Raw genomic sequence first — 18,243 nt, 5'->3', positions numbered from 1 at the left:
GTCAATTTTACAGCTGTCAATATTCATCCCTGTCCCCACTGCAGAATGCTGACAGAAGTGTTCCTTCTATTGGCATTACTTAATCCTTGTGGCTTGCAAGGAGTTGCAGGCTCGACATTGACCCACCCCGCATTCCGTTTCATCCATGCATGAAATGGCACACCAGAAGATGGAACGCTAAGCATTTGATCCAGCCTAGGATCCCAGCCTAGGAATAAGAAGGTAGTGCAGCCTCCATGCCCATTCAGTCGTTGGCCTACAGTCATCCCTTGTGGTACGCACATTTGAAATGCACATATCTTGCACTTACATGAGGGGTGTCTGGGAGGGTCAGTGCCATGGGCGGGAATGGACAGGGAGACCTGCAGCCCCATGGCTGTAGGCCAGCAGAGCCATCCAGGGGGGTCTAGCATTACCAATCATGAGTCATACACTCCTCCTCAAAACCTAAATTTTTCATATCCATTAAGATCTTTTCAGATATAGGACTTGAGCCTATTAGAAGAAGACAGGACTCTCTATACCATGGGTGTCCAACCTTTTGGCTTGCCTGGGCCGCAATGAGTGAAGAGGAATTGTCTTGGGCCGCATATAGAATATATAATATAGTTAATCTATATAAATCACATGATAATGTTAAAAGTTTACGATCTTGTGGGGCCGCATTACTAGCTGTCCAGCGCCACATGTGGCCTGTGGGCCGCGGGTTGGACATGCCTGCTCTATACAATGACAGGTCTTCAGAGAGTGATATTAATAATACCTCTCATATGATGGGATGAAACCAAAACCTTATTCTCCACTTTATAGTTATTCTGCACTCTAAGTCATATTTCTTCATCCCAGACTATTAAGGGTAATTGTTTATTTTTGTTGTGTCTTTTCATCTCCTTATCAATCATTTTGAGCTCATGGTAGTTGTGAATAAGATCAGTTCCTGCAAAAATAAGGACTCAAAATGAGGGCATTAGTCAAAATCTCAACATCCGAACACGCATATGGCTTTTCAAAGGAATCTCCTGCTCAAGCAAGTTGTCCAAAAGTCTCCACTAAGCAGTTGACATGACCTGTAGGTCACCAGCTAGACCATGAAAAAGCAGAACAACTTTTGAACTCTGCAGATCATGAGCTCTCGACTGATCTGAGCTCTCAACCTCAGGATCTTTTCATCTTGCTTTTGGCTCCGTATCCTCACATGGTATCACAGCTTCCTGAAGTAAAGAGGTTTACCTTGTAGGAGATAATTCTAAGAGTGTCCCCTAATTGTATGTTTATTATTGGACATCTTGATAGGCGTCCCTCTTTTCTGATGATTGACAGGGGAAGAAGCTTGCATGGCCATGTTATCCATGAAAATGTGAACATTGGCTGTCACATGTCATCCATTGGGTTGGCATTATTAATGTGACATAAGCTCAGGATCCTGCCAGCTGACGTGGGTGAGAGGAGAAAAAGGGGTAATTTGATTTACATCTGTAACTCCTGCTGCTACCAGAAAAAACCCTTCTTCCTTTGTGTTTTTACTGCCAGATGACTAATGCAAGTTAGCTATCATTCTGTAAAAACCTCATGCAGATGAGGCCCAGTAGTTTTACCCTACCATAGTGTAGCGAGGCAAAGTCAGCTGTGGGTTGAGTAGGAATATAGGTTGACTTTAGGTAGCTATACGGTGGAATAAACTGCAGGTGCCTTGTTTAGCTTGTGTCTCATTGTAAAAATTGTACCTTTCGCACAGTGAAGACCTAGCCTCTGACACAGAGTCTGCAGGACATTTGCTGAGCATCAGCTTCATTACTGGAAAGGTCCCTTGCAATGCAAAGTGAGAGCCTGTTAATTAGGGCAACCAGCAAAGTAGCAGAATGAGATGTGCTGTCAGGGAAGGCACCAATACATGCTGCTCTTACGTTATCTGCTTGCTGCCCATTAATTAGGGTCTTGTGTGGAAAAATGCCTGCAGGAGGTGGCATGATTACTTCAGCTGGACACCTCCACTAACGAGTTCTCCAGGCACAAAACCAGGCCCTTCAGAGACTGCACTCATTGCACACAATAGAGGAATGGCTCCTGGCTCCTGCTGATGGGGGAGAATAACTGGATAGATCTTTCTGTTACTCAGTATTTTGCCTACATGCCATCACTGAACACTCATTATGGCAAAGAATGAGTGAAAAAGCAATGAGTAGAGATTCACTGCTGAAAAGAGTGACCTGTGGGACTCATTCTTCGCTTACCTCAGGACACCTGTAATTTCAGAGGGAGTTTCTCATGCCCTGCGTGACTAGGCCCAGTATGAACTCAGGAACACATCAGTGAGGTGAAGCTGGTATGATTTGTAAATCACAACACTGATCATCATTACGTGAACAAGTGTGCTTTGTGCATTGCAGCTATTTGTACCTCACAGCAAAGAGTCTGAGAAGGAAATTTTTCCTGATAGTGCACTCCTGGTGCAGAGCAGAAAATGTGAGGCAACTGTTACACTTCAGCATGGATTGAGTTAACAGCTCCAGAGAGTCCTCTGCACTGGGCAGGAGAAAGTCACAACCCCCTTTTGTGCTCACTTCCTTATTCTGTCATATACCCTTCTCTGTCTGCATTTGGGACAAGTTTAGCAGCAGGCTGTCCTCTTTACACAGGAGTAACTTGTAGCCACACCTCAGCAGTGTTGGTAAGGAAGGACTGGGTTCTTTTGTGCCCCTGGAACTATACAGTACTGTTTTACATTAAGGTATGACTACACCAGAGAGCTTACAGTGTGTCGCTGTAAAATCTGCCATGTAGGTGCTCTATGTTGATGGGATAGAGCTCTCCTGTCAACAAAGCACTTTAAGCTCTCCTGGGCTACATCTACACGTGAAGCCAACATCGAAATAGGCTATTTCGATGAATAACGTCTACACGTCCTCCAGGGCTGGCAACATCGATGTTCAACTTCGACGTTGCGCGGCACCACATCGAAATAGGCGCTGCGAGGGTACGTCTACACGCCAAAGTAGCACACATCGAAATAAGGGTGCCAGGCACAGCTGCAGACAGGGTCACAGGGCAGACTCAACAGCCAGCCGCTCCCTTAAAGGGCCCCTCCCAGACACAGTTGCACTAAACAACACAAGATACACAGAGCTGACAATTGGTTGCAGACCCTGTGCCTGCAGCATGGATCCCCAGCTGCCGCAGAAGCAGCCAGAAGCCCTGGGCTAAGGGCTGCTGCCCACGGTGACCATAGAGCCCCGCAGGGGCTGGAGAGAGAGCATCTCTCAACCCCCCAGCTGATGGCCGCCATGGAGGACCCGGCAATTTCGACGTTGCGGGACGCGGATCGTCTACACGGTCCCTACTTCGACGTTGAACGTCGAAGTAGGGCGCTATTCCGATCCCCTCATGAGGTTAGCGACTTCGACGTCTCGCCGCCTAACGTCGAAGTTAACTTCGAAATAGCGCCCGACGCGTGTAGCCGCGACGGGCGCTATTTCGAAGTTAGTGCCGCTACTTCGAAGTAGCGTGCACGTGTAGACACAGCTCTGTTGATGTACTGCTGTGCACATGAGTGCGTGTCCTGTTGTAATTTATAACACAGGAGGAATAGGCTTGGAATAGCCACACTCCTGAGTGATATAAGTTTTGCCAGCATATGTGGTGGTGTAGACGTAGCTTTTGGTTCTGGCCCCAGATGTTTAGCTGATTTCCTGTCATCTGCATTTAGCTCAGCAATTCAGGAATCGCACACATTATCGCCTGTTATACATGCATTCATGGAGGCCTCTGAGGGCACACTTTGATCCCTCTGTAATTTTTGTGAATTCACTAATCAAGTCCTGCTGAAAATTTGGCTTGTATGGTAAAAGCTTTGAGCAGCTAGTTATGAGAAGTAGACAGAAATTAAAAAGGGAAGATAGAGAAAAGAGGAATGAGTTAAAGAACGAGTGACTTGGAAAGACACAGGAAGTCCATTCCAGATTCTGGGAACTGTCTGAGATATTTCTTTAAGTTAAATGGGTGGTGGAAGCCCCGTTGCTGGATCCATAAACCAGATCAGATAAAGCCCTGTAGAACAAATTGAAGCACCACATTATAAGGTGTTTTGATCCATATTTTTAGTCTGATTGATTTTAGAACTTGCAATCAGGTGTGAAATTTAGTTCTGTATTTGTTCTGAAATTTCAAAGGCTCCATAGATTTAGGGTTATTTGGATATCTTTTTATTTTAAAAATAAAATAATTTTATTATGTAACTAATTAATGTGAGGAAAAAGGATGAGATTGTTGAGAGGGGGAAATAGAGCGGGGTGAAATTTTTCATCTGAAAGTTCCTTTTCCTAAACATTTCAGAGCTGGTGACACAAAAGTTTAGTGAGTTCATGTCAAATTTGCCCAGTTGTTTTGGTAAAAAATAATTTTAAAATATTCACAAAAAATCAACGCATTGCTTTTTTACATTTTCTATTGAAATCATTTTGTTGATTTGAATAGAAGTGACTTTTCATTTAGAAATCTGCTTCGTTTTTCTTTTCTTTTTTTTTTTAGCTAAAAATCCTCAAAAATGAAATGTTTAGTTTTGAGTGAAACATTTAGTTTGACACAAAGCATTTTTGTCAACTTACTGATTTTGCCAAAATTTACACATTTTTTGTTTCTGTTTGGCCAGTGAACCAAAAAAAGATTATTCGTATAGTTCTATGAAAATATGTAGTCATTCATTTCTTTTCCAAAGCAATAGAAGAGAGAGGACAGGTATCAACAGAATAGTTACTGGCTGTTTTCATACCTTACCAGGAAGACAAAGTAACTTTAAAACAATACCGGATGTACTGACCATTTCTTAGCTGGTCTAAATCCCAGCTTTGAAATGGTCTTGTCTGAAAAATGATTCCTCCTTCAGGATGCAGTCAGCTCTCTATGTGGAATTCTCTTGGGCGTCCTGATCATAGGGGTAGGTTTCCAGGCTGACCACATTATGATGATCTTGCTTGTGAACCAAGTTGAGAACAAAATTCTTTCTCCTCCTCTAGGGTGAATATTTCTCAGCTTTCCAGCAGGCGACACGCCGCGAGGATGACATTGCCATAGTGACCTGTGGAATGAGAGTCCTCTTTCAAGAAGGTACTAACCAAGTCCAGGAGATTAAGCTAAGCTATGGAGGAATGGCTCCCACAACAGTAATGGCTGGAAATACTTGCCAGAAGCTCATCGGCAGGTAGGAGAATCATAAATCTCATATCTAGCATAGGATGGCCTTTTAGTGCATCAGTGTTCATTTTGAAGAGTTATTTTATAGTAGCAGACCAAATTTGCACATGCTCACTTGCAATATGTAAGAGGAAATAAAAGCAAGGGACAGAAGAGTGAGAAGTTTAGATGAAACCCTGCACAGATTTTGGAGTGTGTCTGACCTTACGCTGACCTCGTAATGCGATTTCCAGTACTCCTTGCCAGAATTAAGGCACCATCAGAGGAATGTGGAGTCTGTCACTAAGGCTACGTCTAAACTCTGGGCTACCTCTACACTTACAAAAAACTTAGAAATGGCCATATTAATGGCCAAATCAAAGAATACTAATGAGGCACTGAAATGAATATTCAGCGCCTCATTAGCATGCTGCCTGCCATGGCTCTTCAAAAGTGCCGCAGTTTGCTCGCCCGCAGCTTGTCTATGTGGGGGTCCTTTTCGAAAGGATCCCGCCAACATCAAAGTCCCCTTATTCCTGCCAGCTGAATCACTTGGAATTCAGGAATGTAGACTTCTTGCTCCTCTCCTCCTCCTCCTTCTTTTACCTGGTGCTCACAACACTGCACATCTGATTTGGACAGGCTCAAGCCCTCAATGCGCTGATAACTGAATGAATGGATGAATGAGTTTCTAATGTCAGGAATAAAGCACTTTAGACACTATAAAACTGTATCAATCTCTTACTAATTAAAAAGATGGTTGGCTCTACACATGTCGATTTAATGACATGGCATTTCCCCACTAGCTTTAATTCAGACTTTTAAATTTGAACTTGATGTTACATCAACTTGTTTTATGGGTATAATAGTAGAGACCTTAGCGCTCCCTAAAACTGACCTAATGGTATTTACAGTGAAGACAGTGATATTGTAAAATCAAGATAACTGCTTTAAAATCAACTTCATCGTGTAGTGTAGACATAGCCTGATGCTATTTCATTAAGCCATAGCCCTGTTTTAGAGCTACCACTGCTTGTTTGAATACACTGATTGAATTGGTAAAAAAAAAAAGTGTTCTGTGAGAAATTCTGAGATTATCCCACTGTATTTAGCCCTGAATCATGATTGCTGAAAAGCGGAAATTTCACGATTTTTAGAGACATACAGTATTCCAAAATATTCCCATTTAGTGTATCATTTGGAATTTTGTATAATATGTAATTAAAATAAAGTTGAAATTACATTTTGGTAATTCCCAATAAAAGATCAGTACATTCACACAGAACTTGCCCATTTCATCCAATCAGCCTCTTCTGATGCAAAAACATTCTTGGAGTTGAATATACGATTGTTCCTGTGGCTATCAGAGGAGTGTTTTAAAGAGAAGAAGCTGAGTAGGTACTGTGAAGAAATGGTCTCAGTTATGCGGTTTTAGAGCACTGCTTAGTTACCTCATCTCTTACTTTCACCTTACGAAAGCAGAACTAACCCTGAAGTCAGTGGGAGTTCTGCTTGGGGTAAGGCATGAGAAACAAGACAGAGATTTCTCATTGTTTGTGAGGATGCCATGCTGAGCTGTTGGAAGGACATGGTAGTTAATGGCTGGCAAACGTTTTGACAACGGCAATGTAGAGTGCAATGGAAGTGCTCCATCCATTTATTGTTATTTCTTTCTTTGTTCATGTGCAGAGAATGGAATGAAAATCTGCTGCAGGAAGCCTGTCACCTGTTGGCAGATGAGATGAATCTGTCTCCATCAGCTCCGGGTGGCATGGTGGATTTCCGTCGCACTCTGACACTCAGTTTCTTCTTTAAATTTTATCTGACAGTGCTTCGGAAATTAAACGCACATCTCACTGGGAATGTGAGTGATGCCCTTCCCTTGCTGGGGTTGGAATTGAGAGGGTGACATACAAGAGCTGTGTCTACACGTGCACGCTACTTCGAAGTAGCGGCACTAACTTCGAAATAGCGCCCGTCGCGGCTACACGCGTCGGGCACTATTTCGAAGTTAAGTTCGACGTTAGGCGGCGAGACGTCGAAGTCACTAACCTCATGAGGGGATCGGAATAGCGCCCTACTTCGACGTTGAATGTCGAAGTAGGGACCGTGTAGACGATCCGCGTCCCGCAACGTCGAAATTGCCGGGTCCTCCATGGCGGCCATCAGCTGGGGGGTTGAGAGATGCTCTCTCTTCAGCCCCTGCGGGGCTCTATGGTCACCGTGGGCAGCAGCCCTTAGCCCAGGGCTTCTGGCTGCTGCTGCGGCAGCTGGGGATCCATGCTGCAGGCACAGGGTCTGCAACCAGTTGTAGGCCCTGTGTATCTTGTGTTGTTTAGTGCAACTGTGTCTGGGAGGGGCCCTTTAAGGGAGCAGCTGGCTGTTAAGTCCGCCCTGTGACCCTGTCTGCAGCTGTGCCTGGCACCCTTATTTCGATGTGTGCTACTTTGGCGTGTAGACGTTCCCTCGCAGCGCCTATTTCAATGTGGTGCCGCGCAACGTCGAAGTTGAACATCGACATTGCCAGCCCTGGAGGATGTGTAGACGTTATTCATCGAAATAGCCGCTACATCGAAATAAGCTATTTCGATGTAGGCTTCACGTGTAGACGTAGCCAAGATGACACAGCAACACTGAACACAAAGTGGGAAGAGTCTCAACACACAGTGAAAAATATTTCCCTTGCATAGCTCCTGTGTTGGGGAAAGGGTGCAGAAGGAATCCATTCTGCCAACCTACTCTGTGTTGTACTAACTTCCCCAGACTGTGATGCTCCTTGCACATGGGGTAGAGAGATCAGAGCATTTTCATAGCAGGTTCAATAGCTCAGCCCTGGCCATCCACCCTCACTTCTACAGTGGGCTCTGCTCTGCGTCAGGCACTGAGGTTTTTGCCCTCTCCATGCACTGTTGTCACTGCTGTTGCTGCTCACAGCAGCCTGTGACAACACTGCCTCTTTCACTGCGCATAGATGAGCTTACTAGGGATTGAACCTTGTCTTCCTGTGCTGAGGGCATGAACCTCTTCTACCAGAGCTAAACTGGCTGCACTATAACTCCTGCATGTGGACCAGCCTGTAAAAGAGACACATCATACCACTGAACTGATGGGTTACCTAGGCAGATTGAGCCACGTTAGATGAAATTGTAGCCTGTGGTGAAAGTTAGGTGACACAGAGGAAAAGGCCAGAGACTGTCTGGGAGACATGAAGAAAGGGAAACAAAGCAGATAAAAGAGTCATTTTGATGTGTCTTTGGCAGAATAACCCCGGTGAGCTGGTTGCCACCAGAGACGCAAGTGCCATTGAAGTGTTTCATGAAGATCCTGTGGAAAATGTCCAACTCTTCCAAGTAAGTGGTGATGGGTGGGTGGTTCAGACTTGCTTGTTCTGTAACTCCAGGCTCACTGTATTCTGTTTCACCTTCTCAGCACAGCCAGTATTTGTCCTTGCCTGGATTCTGCCAGGCATGAGGTCTTTGTTGAGGGTTAAGCACTTCCTTCCTTGCATAGCACTTACCGTACTATGATGTTTTCTCCCTGTGTTTCTCAGAAACCTGATTGTACCAGGGTATGACTTCCAGCAGGCTGCAGCTTGAGATATTTTTCCATTCAGCTGTCTCATTTCCTCCCTGCCTCATCCCTCTCCTTCTCAAATTCACTGGCTACCCATCCACTTCCAAATTCAATTCAAAACTGCTCTTCTGCTCTCCAAAGCTCTTGGGCTGGCTCCCTTCCACCTCTGGCTTCATATCCACAGACACCCCCACCCTGCTCACATTAACTCTTTGCCCAGGGCCAGTTCTGCTCAGCAAAGAGCAGTGAAGATGCTTTTAAATTTGCACTTTCCCATACAAGCTCTCCCTTCCAGCTGTTGAGTCGTATCAAAGAACACTTCAAACCCATCTCTTCTCCTCAGCTTAGAGGTGTCTTTAAGGAGAATTCCCCTGCTCCATTTCTTTCTCTACTACAGCATTGTCCTGTTCTGTAGTCATATATATTACCTCCATATTTACTTTCTCTTGCCCTGCTCCAGCTACTTCCGATTTCCCTCATCACTGTCACAGGAGACACATTCCAGCCTCAACAGCTGGACATCCTGTGGTTGGAGCAATGACACCTACTGTGTGTTTTGTTACAGGAAGTGCCTGCAGGACAGCTTGTGGAAGATATGGTGGGACGGCCCTTGGTTCACCTTTCAGCTGCCAAACAGGCATGTGGAGAGGCTGTCTATTGTGATGACATACCGTGCTATGAAAATGAACTCTACTTAACGCTGGTCACCAGTACCAAAGCCCATGCCAAAGTTCTGTAAGTATCCTCTCTGTGCCCTGGCATTTGTATTGTGTACCCAGTGTTCCTGTTGGGCTGGAGGATGCTCTCTGATGAAGCACTAGTTATTTGATCGCCCTTAGTTGCTGATAAACTGTTGAGGTTTGAAAGTTTTCTGCTGTTTGTGCCATATAGAAGACAGCCTTAAAAAACAAAACAAAACTTTCCTGCTCATGTATGCATGGCAAACTGCAGTGAATGCAAGGTTATTGCTGTGCTTCAGCCTGGATGTGAGTTTAGTGCTAGGCAAAGTCCTCTGAATTGAGCAGAGGCAACAACCCCATGTCCTTGGAATTTTCACTTTTTTACTTGCAAGAGTGCAGGGTAAAATGGGAGAAGAGGTTGAGCACAGGATGGGAGGATGGGAGCCATCTGTGGGGAAGGAACAAGTTCTGAGCTATCTAGAAAAACTAGATGTGCACAAGTCCATGGGTCTGGATTTAATGCACCCCAGGGTACTGAGGGAATTGGCAGAGGTCATTGCTGAACCTTTGGCCATTATCCTTGAAGACTCTTGGAAATTGGGGGAGATACCGGATGACTGGAAGAAGGCAAACGTAGTGCCCATCTTTAAAAAAGGAAAGAAGGACAATCCAGGGAACTATAGACCCGTCAGCCTTACCTCAGTCCCTGGGAAAATAATGGAGGGAATCCTCAGGGAATCCATTTTGAAGCGCTTGGAAGAGGGGAAAGTGATCAAAAGTAGCCAACATTGATTCACTAGGGGCAAGTCCTTCCTTACCAATCTGATCAGCTTCTATGACAACGTAACAAGCTCTGTGGACATGAGGAAGTCAGTGGATGTGATATACCTTGACTTCAGCAAGGCTTTTGATCCGGTCTCCCACAACATTCTTGTCCATAAGTTAAGGAAATATGGATTGGATCCTTGGACTATAAGATGGATAGAAAGCTGGCTTGATGGTCGGGCCCAAGGGGTAGTGGTTGGCTCAATATCTGGATGGCCGTCTGTTTTAAGCGGAGTGCCGCAAGGCTCGGTTCTGGGGCAGGTGTTATTCAACATCTTTATTAATGACCTGGATGAGGGACTGGGTTGCACCCTCAGCAAGTTTGCAGATGACACAAAACTAGGGGAAGAGGTAGATACGTTGAAGGGTAGACAGAGAATCCAGAGGGACCTGGATAAATTGGAGGACTGGGCCAAAAGAAATCTGATGCTGTTCAATAAGGAGAAGTGTAGAGTCCTGCACCTGGGGTGGAAGAATCCCAAACATTGTTACAGGCTGGGGACCGACTGGCTCAGCAGCAGTACGATGGAAAGGGACCTAGGGGTTATGGTGGATGAAAGGCTGGATATGAGTAAAAAGCGTGCCCTTGTAGCCAAGAAAGCTAACGGCATACTGGGGTGCATTAGGAGGAGCATTTTGAGCAGATCTAGGGATGTAGTTATTCCTCTTTATTCGGCACTGGTGAGGCCACATCTTGAATATTGTGTCCAGTTTTGGGCCCCCCAGTATAAAAAGGATGTGGATTTACTAGAGCAGGTTCAGCGAAGGGCAGCAAAAATGATTAAGGGTCTGGAGCACAAGACCTATGAGGATAGGCTGAGGGATTTGGGCTTGTTTAGTTTACAGAAGAGAAGACTTAGAGGTGATTTAATAGCAGCCTTCAACTTCCTGAAGGGGAGTTCTAAAGAGGAGGGTGAGAAACTGTTCTCAGTGGTGTCAGATGGCAGAACAAGGAGTAATGGTCAGAAGTTGAAGAGGGAGAGGTGTAGGTTAGATATTAGGAAAAACTTGTTCACCAGGCAGGTGGTGAAGCATTGGAATGCGTTGCCTAGAGCGGTGGTGGATTCTGCATCCCTTGAGGTTTTTAAGTCCCGGCTGCACAAGGTCCTGGCTGTGATGACTTAGTGGGGGTTGATCCTGCTTGAAGCAGGGGGCTGGACTAGATGACCTCCTGAGGTCCCTTCCAGCCGTATGATTCTGTGATTCTATGGGAGGTGTCTGAGGATACATGGGCTTACCTGCCATCCCCCATGTGCAAGTGGAACCTGTTTGGCTACGTGCTGACCTTTGATGCAGGAGCGTGTGGCACCTAGACCATTCACATGGAGAAAGAAGGGTCTCTTTAACTCGGAGCCAGGGGGCTTTTAGCTCACACAACAGAGGCTCTGAACTAAGCTCCAGAGGTCCCAGGTTCAAATCTGCCTTTGGGCAATTGCAGCTGTGGAATTCAGGACTGCAGTCTTTGTGCTCCTCTCCTCTCCTCTTCCTCATTCTTTTACCTGGTGCTCACAACACTGCACATCTGATCTGGACAGGCTCAAGCCCTCAATGCATAACTGAATGAATGGATGAATGAGTTTCTAATGATAGGAATAAAGCTCTTTAGACACTGTAAAACTATATCCATCTCTTACTAATTAAAAAGACAGTTGGCTCTAGACATGTTTTTTTCAGACACAGCATGGCTAATGCATGGGTTGTAACCATGGCAGCTGACTGTGTGTCAGTTTTGCCCTTGTTCTAGCCTGGCACTTGATATTTTCTATAGCAGAACATTTATTCTGCAGTGTTGACTGGACTCTTCTACTGCAGTCAGTTAGTTCTTTTTTCTGCCAGTTCGTGGGGATTTCCTTTTGGGATTCTGCCATTTCTGGAGGCAGTATGTGGGAGAGCTCCCCAGATTTCCCACAGAATGGACGAATTGAAATCAGGCAGGGTGGTAATCTCAGTTGCACAAACTCGTTTGACCCACTCGTTGTGAAAGAAGTGCCAATGTGGTGATAACGCAATTGCTAATGTTGTAACTTGGTCAAAGAATGTCATGAACTGGTTACAAAACATGTTTGTGCTTGTAGCAGAGATGTTGCCATTAGAGATGGGGAAGATGGTCTTATTTATCCTGCTTGAATGATTTTTGATCATTCCTAACGTTATATAGTATTTGCTGGTGTCTGCCTGCCCCATCTTCCTTGTGCATGCATTGCAACAGTATATTTCTTCCAAGTTGTAGATGAATCATCGGAATAGTTACTCAGGCATGCAGGGAAGCATGTCAGCCTATGGATTCACTGACTGAAGACATTTACTATCCCTTACTTCAGTAGGGATAGGATTTCCTTCAGTAGGTATAGTATTTCACCCACTGGATCTTGAGCAATAATCATTTAGCAAAACTGCAAGAGTGCGTGTGTGCACGTGTGCCTCTCTATTAAGGGTTTGGAGATCATTTATGGGTCATTCATATCTGAGTAGAGGAAAAGGAACTGGTGAAATATGGCAAGGCCTTTAGCTTCTCATTAGGATGTTTAAAAAGAACATCTTACACTGTAAACTGGGGAATCTAATCACTGAACAATCACATGGGAGCTCTTTCACAAAGTACTTCTCTAGGGCACAACTTGTGTGGGAGTTTTAGGAACCTAAATGAGCAGACGGTGATAATACTGGAGCTATTTTGCCAAAGACATGAAGTCATTCAGTTGGGACAAACAAACCACAGCCACTTACACTTAGATGTCATAAAATGCTTCAGACTGAGCTCTAGTGTCTCTTGTAATGTGTTTTAAATGAAAAGCTTTGAATAAATATCAACTGATCTAAGGGGTTTTAGTTATTGTTCTGTCACTTACAAGCATTTGACTGTAAGTCTGTATAAAACTTCTTTAGGCAAATGTTTGGCTAACTATCTCTTTTGGTGACCGCAGAAGACATTTAATGAAATCTTTTTGCTCTGGATTTTCTTCTGCTTTTGGATCAAGTTGAAGGTGCATCAATCACAAATAAATTCCGAGGGCGCAAGTGTTGTCTAGACCACCAGTCCTGCTTCTTCTCAGAGGTGGTTTCACCTCAGTGTTTGATAAATACGTCTATTTATTATGTCTGTGTAGCATCTTTTGTCCCGGGTTTCACAAACTGTACACAGAGAAGAGTCCTGGCACTGTTGTATTATAGTCGTGTTTGGGGTGTGATGTGACAGCTTAGAGGGAAAATTAGGCTGCCAGAATATGAGTGACTAGTAAGCTGTCGTATCCTTCTCTTGCAAAGGTTGCTATGCCATCTTTAACAGCCACAACGGTCGGAAGGCTGGAATTCAGTATTATGTCTTATCTGAAAGCTATGTATTACAGTATAGCCTGGGAGAGTACAGGTTGAACTTCTCTAGTATGGCACCCTCAGGACCTGACCGGTGCTGAATGAGAGAATTTGGACCACAGGAGGTCAATATTGTCTAGCACATTACCAATGCTTCCACTGCTCACTGGGCCCTTAAAAGATGTTTAGAGATAAATCGAGCTAAATAAGAGCACAGAACGCTGAGAGTCAGGAAGGATGGCTGTAAAGAAACTTTATAGAACCATGGGGAACTTGGCCACACCCGTGATAAGTGGTTGTCTAGCTAACTAAAATCGTGCCAAATTACAGACGTTGCTGGATAAGAATGCCAGATACGAGGGTTCATCCTATAGTTCCAAACAGTGATTGGGTTTCAGACTGGAAGTCAAGAAATCTACATTCCCTTTTTTTTGTGAACACGGGCAAATCACTTCTCATGTCTGTGTTTCAGTTCTTCTCTGAGTGTAAACTAAGATAATAGTACGTCCCTGCTTCTAGAGAGCGCTTTGAAATCAGTATGGTAAGCCATGAGTATTTAATGGTTATTTACTGTGTTAACTATAATAATAGATATTCCCATCCTCCTTAGCTTGGATTTCCCTGGCAGTCTGACAAATATGGGTGTAGGAAGGTTTCATTGATGACTGAAGTGCCATGGACTGACTGTGACTAAAAATAAAAATTGTACAGAAAAAAGTTTTGTCAGTGGTCACTGAAGCAGTCATTTCGTCAAACTGCAGGATTTTGTAATGACATGTTCAAGCAAGTGTGTAAGAGGGTACAGGCTAGCTGAAAAATATCCTGACCCAACCCATTACAAGGAGCTGTCTGTGTGTGTATCTATTTATCTAAAAAGCTTGTGTATGCATTTTCTGGTTAACAATTCATGTAGGAGTGAGTGAGCGATTTGTCTCAGAGTATCACATAATAAAAGAGTCTAACCTATCCCTTTAGGGACTACTGAATTCTTAATGTTGGCAACTGCCAGACAGTCCCAGAGTGTTTAACCATTCTGACACCCGGATTCTGTTGGCATGATTCTACACTCTGCCTCTGCTGCTTGGTTGGCCATTTACAACTGGGTAAAAGGAGTACAAAGTGTTACCATTCTGATCAGGTATCATTCCAATCCTACTCTCTGCATGTGTGAGTGACTGCACAGAGGGCAAGAGAAACAGGGAAAGAAATCAGGCCCCGTAGAATCTTTAGACTGCCATGCACATTTAGGCTACGTCTACACGTGAAGCCCACATCGAAATAGCTTATTTCGATGAATAACGTCTACACGTCCTCCAGGGCCGGCAACGTCGATGTTCAACTTCGACGTTGCGCGGCACCACATCGAAATAGGCGCTGCGAGGGTACGTCTACACGCCAAAGTAGCACACATCGAAATAAGGGTGCCAGGCACAGCTGCAGACAGGGTCACAGGGCGGACTCCACAGCAAGCCGCTCCCTTAAAGGGCCCCTCCCAGACACAGTTGCACTAAACAACACAAGATCCACAGAGCTGACTACTGGTTGCAGACCCTGTGCCTGCAGCATGGATCCCCAGCTGCAGCAGCAGCAGCCAGAAGCCCTGGGCTAAGGGCTGCTGCCCACGGTGACCATAGAGCCCCGCAGGGGCTGGAGAGAGAGCATCTCTCAACCCCCCAGCTGATGGCCGCCATGGAGGACCCGGCAATTTCAACGTTGCAGGACGCGGATCGTCTACATGGTCCCTACTTCGACGTTGAACGTCGAAGTAGGGCGCTATTCCGATCCCCTCATGAGGTTAGCGACTTCGACGTCTCGCCGCCTAACATCGAAGTTAACTTCGAAATAGCGCCCGACGCGTGTAGCCGCAACGGGCGCTATTTCGAAGTTAGTGCCGCTACTTCGAAGTAGCGTGCACGTGTAGACACAGCTTTATAGTGCCGTGTACATGAATAATAATAATTCTCTGCTGTTTGTGTTACCCACTTCTTTAGGTCTATAGATACAGAGGAAGCGGAGAATGTCCCTGGTTTTGTGTGTTTTGTCTCTGCTACGGATATTCCTGGAAGTAATGTCACTGGAATTGCCAATGATGAAACTGTTTTTGCTGATAACATAGTATGTAGTTTTGTATCCTTTTTTTAAAAGGTTGAGTCTGTGGAGTATAAAAGGCCAGCAGACTGTGGTGTTATTTATTTTTGGTAAAGTTCTCCACAATATACAGCAAGAAATGCTGACTTCATTGATGTCAGTTTTGACATTAACTTCAGTGGGGGCCAGACTTTCTGCTCTAAATGTTGTTTCCTAAATGGTGCAACAAATTCACCCAATCCAGTTACTATGGGTAGAAGGTGCCATGTTTTCACACCATACAATATGAATAGTTACTGACTTCCACCTGTTTGGTGAATCATAAGACCCAGGTTAGTGACAGCAAATCATGACTTTGGATTGGTATCAGTGTAGGTATCACCAGATTTCTTTTCTCATTGTACTTGAACATGGTTTTCATAGATTTGCTCAAAATATGTTGCACAAAAATCAGCATGAGCCTTTGAATGACTTAATAAGGTGAGCATTGGAATCTTTTTTTATGCACAGGTCACCTGTGTTGGTCATATCATTGGTGGAGTCATTGCAGACACACATGAACATTCCCGAAGAGCTGCTCAAGCTGTAAAGATTCAATACGAAGACCTCACACCTATTATCACTATTCAGGTATGATGGCTTAGATCCGATCATGCACAGAGTCAGCCTAAGACCTCATTGTGCCTGCGTTAGTGCTGTTTTCCTGAATACAGCTAATTGCGTTGTTGTTGCGTATTTACTCTCTCATGTTCTGGCATTAGTGATGTGGCTTTACCATGATGGGTGTGGCAGAAGTGCATAAATAAAACAAAATAAATCTCTGATGTTATAATACTTGGGAATAGAATCCTAGGACTAGACGGGACCTCATGACAGCTTCAAGTCCAGCACCTGCAAACAAGTCAGGGCAAGTCATGCTAAGATGAAGAAATGATAGGTGTTTTTTGTTAACAGAGTTTAAATGGAGCTCTTAGTGTTTTTAAGTATTTTATAAGGAAGTGTGTACTTGTGTATCTTGTGAAGTCACAGACTGTATTTGAAAGTTATTAATTTTTCTGGCTTTTTTTTTTGCATTATTGTGAAAGTTTTCCGCTGGAAAAAATATTAAAAATGAAATATTTTGGCTGAAAATTGGACTTGTAATTTGCTTCTTGTGGCTGTATTCTCTTCATGGGCTTGGATCTCCCATGAGATTATATTTTCCAAAATGCATCACTGTTTTTCCCTCTTGCTGAGGAAAAACTACGCATCCAAGCGACACTATTCATGGTGCATTATAGGAGATGTAGTTCAGCTGGAGATCCCAGCTCACAGAGAATAATGGGACATGATGGAAAAATGACAACTCTTAGTTTTGGCCAAAACACGTCAACAAAAATAATTATTTTCCACAGAAAACAGACCTTTCCCAATTTTTGTTGAAACCCTAATTTTTTTTGACCAAAGACAATTAGATGGAAAACTTTCAAGCAGCCCTAATTCAACTATCAACAGGCCATTATAATTAAAAACTTCATTGATCTCAAGCTGGTTTTCTTGACTCTGTCCAACATATTTCCTTTTGAATCAATAAAAAAAGTACTAATGCCACTTTAGCTGAAATATTTTCATCCATGATCTTCCCAGGAAATCTTAATGTGCCACTATGTTCTCCTAGGAAGCTATCAAGAAAAAATCCTTTTATAAGCCTTCACGGAAGATTGAGAAAGGAAATGTCCAGAAAGGATTTGAAGAATCTGATCACATTGTGGAAGGTGAGCACAAAAATATCACCTGTAGTTTTTTTAACATCTACAATTCCTTCTCCTGCTACCCTCAAATGAGAAACCCTATTGAAATCAAGAGAAGCAACTGTGTGTGTAAGATTCACTTATGTGAATAAGGTTTGCTGGACTGGGCACAAGGTTTCATTACATTGAATATAGTTTTGTGTAAATAGATACTGGATAAAACTTTCAAAAATGCCTGTGCCCAATTTTCTAAAGTGACATAGACACGTTGGTTTTGTTCACATGTGGAAAATGTCTATGTCAATGTCAATTTCGACGTTGCGGGACGCGGATCGTCTACTCGGTCCCTACTTCGACGTGAGGTTAGCGACTTCGACGTCTCGCCGCCTAACGTCGAAGTTGGTGCCGCTACTTCGAAGTAGCGTGCACGTGTAGACGCAGCTTATCTGTCTGAGTCTCTCTGTTCAAGAACTCCCCCTACACCATAAGAATGAAGACAGCAAATTTGATCTGCAGCTCCTTAAAACAAGGAGCTTTCTTAAAACAAGGTCAGGGTTTGGTTGTGCCAGGAGAACAGAAAATGCTGGGAATGGGACTATTTTCCATCACATGGAAAGGGAGGGGCCGGAGAGAAGGGACATGAAAGGGAAGGACACAGAGAGGAGGGATGGGATCAACTGGAGGCATCCACCCCACCAAGACAGTGGCCAGCAGGGCTGTGGCTCCATTACCTTGCCTGCTACCAGGCTGGGTAAGTAGCCCCTCTGCCCCAAACCCTTTTCTCTGGTCCCTGGTGGGGTGGAGGGAGTGTGGAGAGAGAAGGTCCCTACAAGCTGGAGGGTGTTGGGGAGAGAACGCCCCTGCAGAGT

At 44.3% G+C, this 18,243-nt stretch overlaps 1 protein-coding gene across 2 annotated transcripts in view; it reads left to right on the top strand.

The window, feature by feature from the left end:
- Positions 1-18,243, top strand: part of XDH (xanthine dehydrogenase) — a 76,878-nt gene that overhangs the window by 28,486 nt on the left and 30,149 nt on the right. For both annotated transcript variants that reach the window (XM_074989860.1, XM_074989859.1), the window contains 7 exons: positions 5,010-5,194; positions 6,856-7,030; positions 8,427-8,516; positions 9,305-9,474; positions 15,548-15,671; positions 16,155-16,274; positions 17,302-17,398. In XM_074989860.1, coding sequence (XP_074845961.1) covers positions 5,010-5,194; positions 6,856-7,030; positions 8,427-8,516; positions 9,305-9,474; positions 15,548-15,671; positions 16,155-16,274; positions 17,302-17,398 — 961 coding nt within the window. The remainder of the gene's footprint in view (positions 1-5,009; positions 5,195-6,855; positions 7,031-8,426; positions 8,517-9,304; positions 9,475-15,547; positions 15,672-16,154; positions 16,275-17,301; positions 17,399-18,243) is intronic.

This window comes from Carettochelys insculpta, chromosome 3 (assembly GCF_033958435.1).
Source record: "Carettochelys insculpta isolate YL-2023 chromosome 3, ASM3395843v1, whole genome shotgun sequence".
Lineage (NCBI taxonomy): Eukaryota > Metazoa > Chordata > Testudines > Carettochelyidae > Carettochelys > Carettochelys insculpta.
The sequence above is the reverse complement of the archived record's forward strand: the minus strand, read 5'-3'. Positions and strand labels throughout refer to the sequence as shown.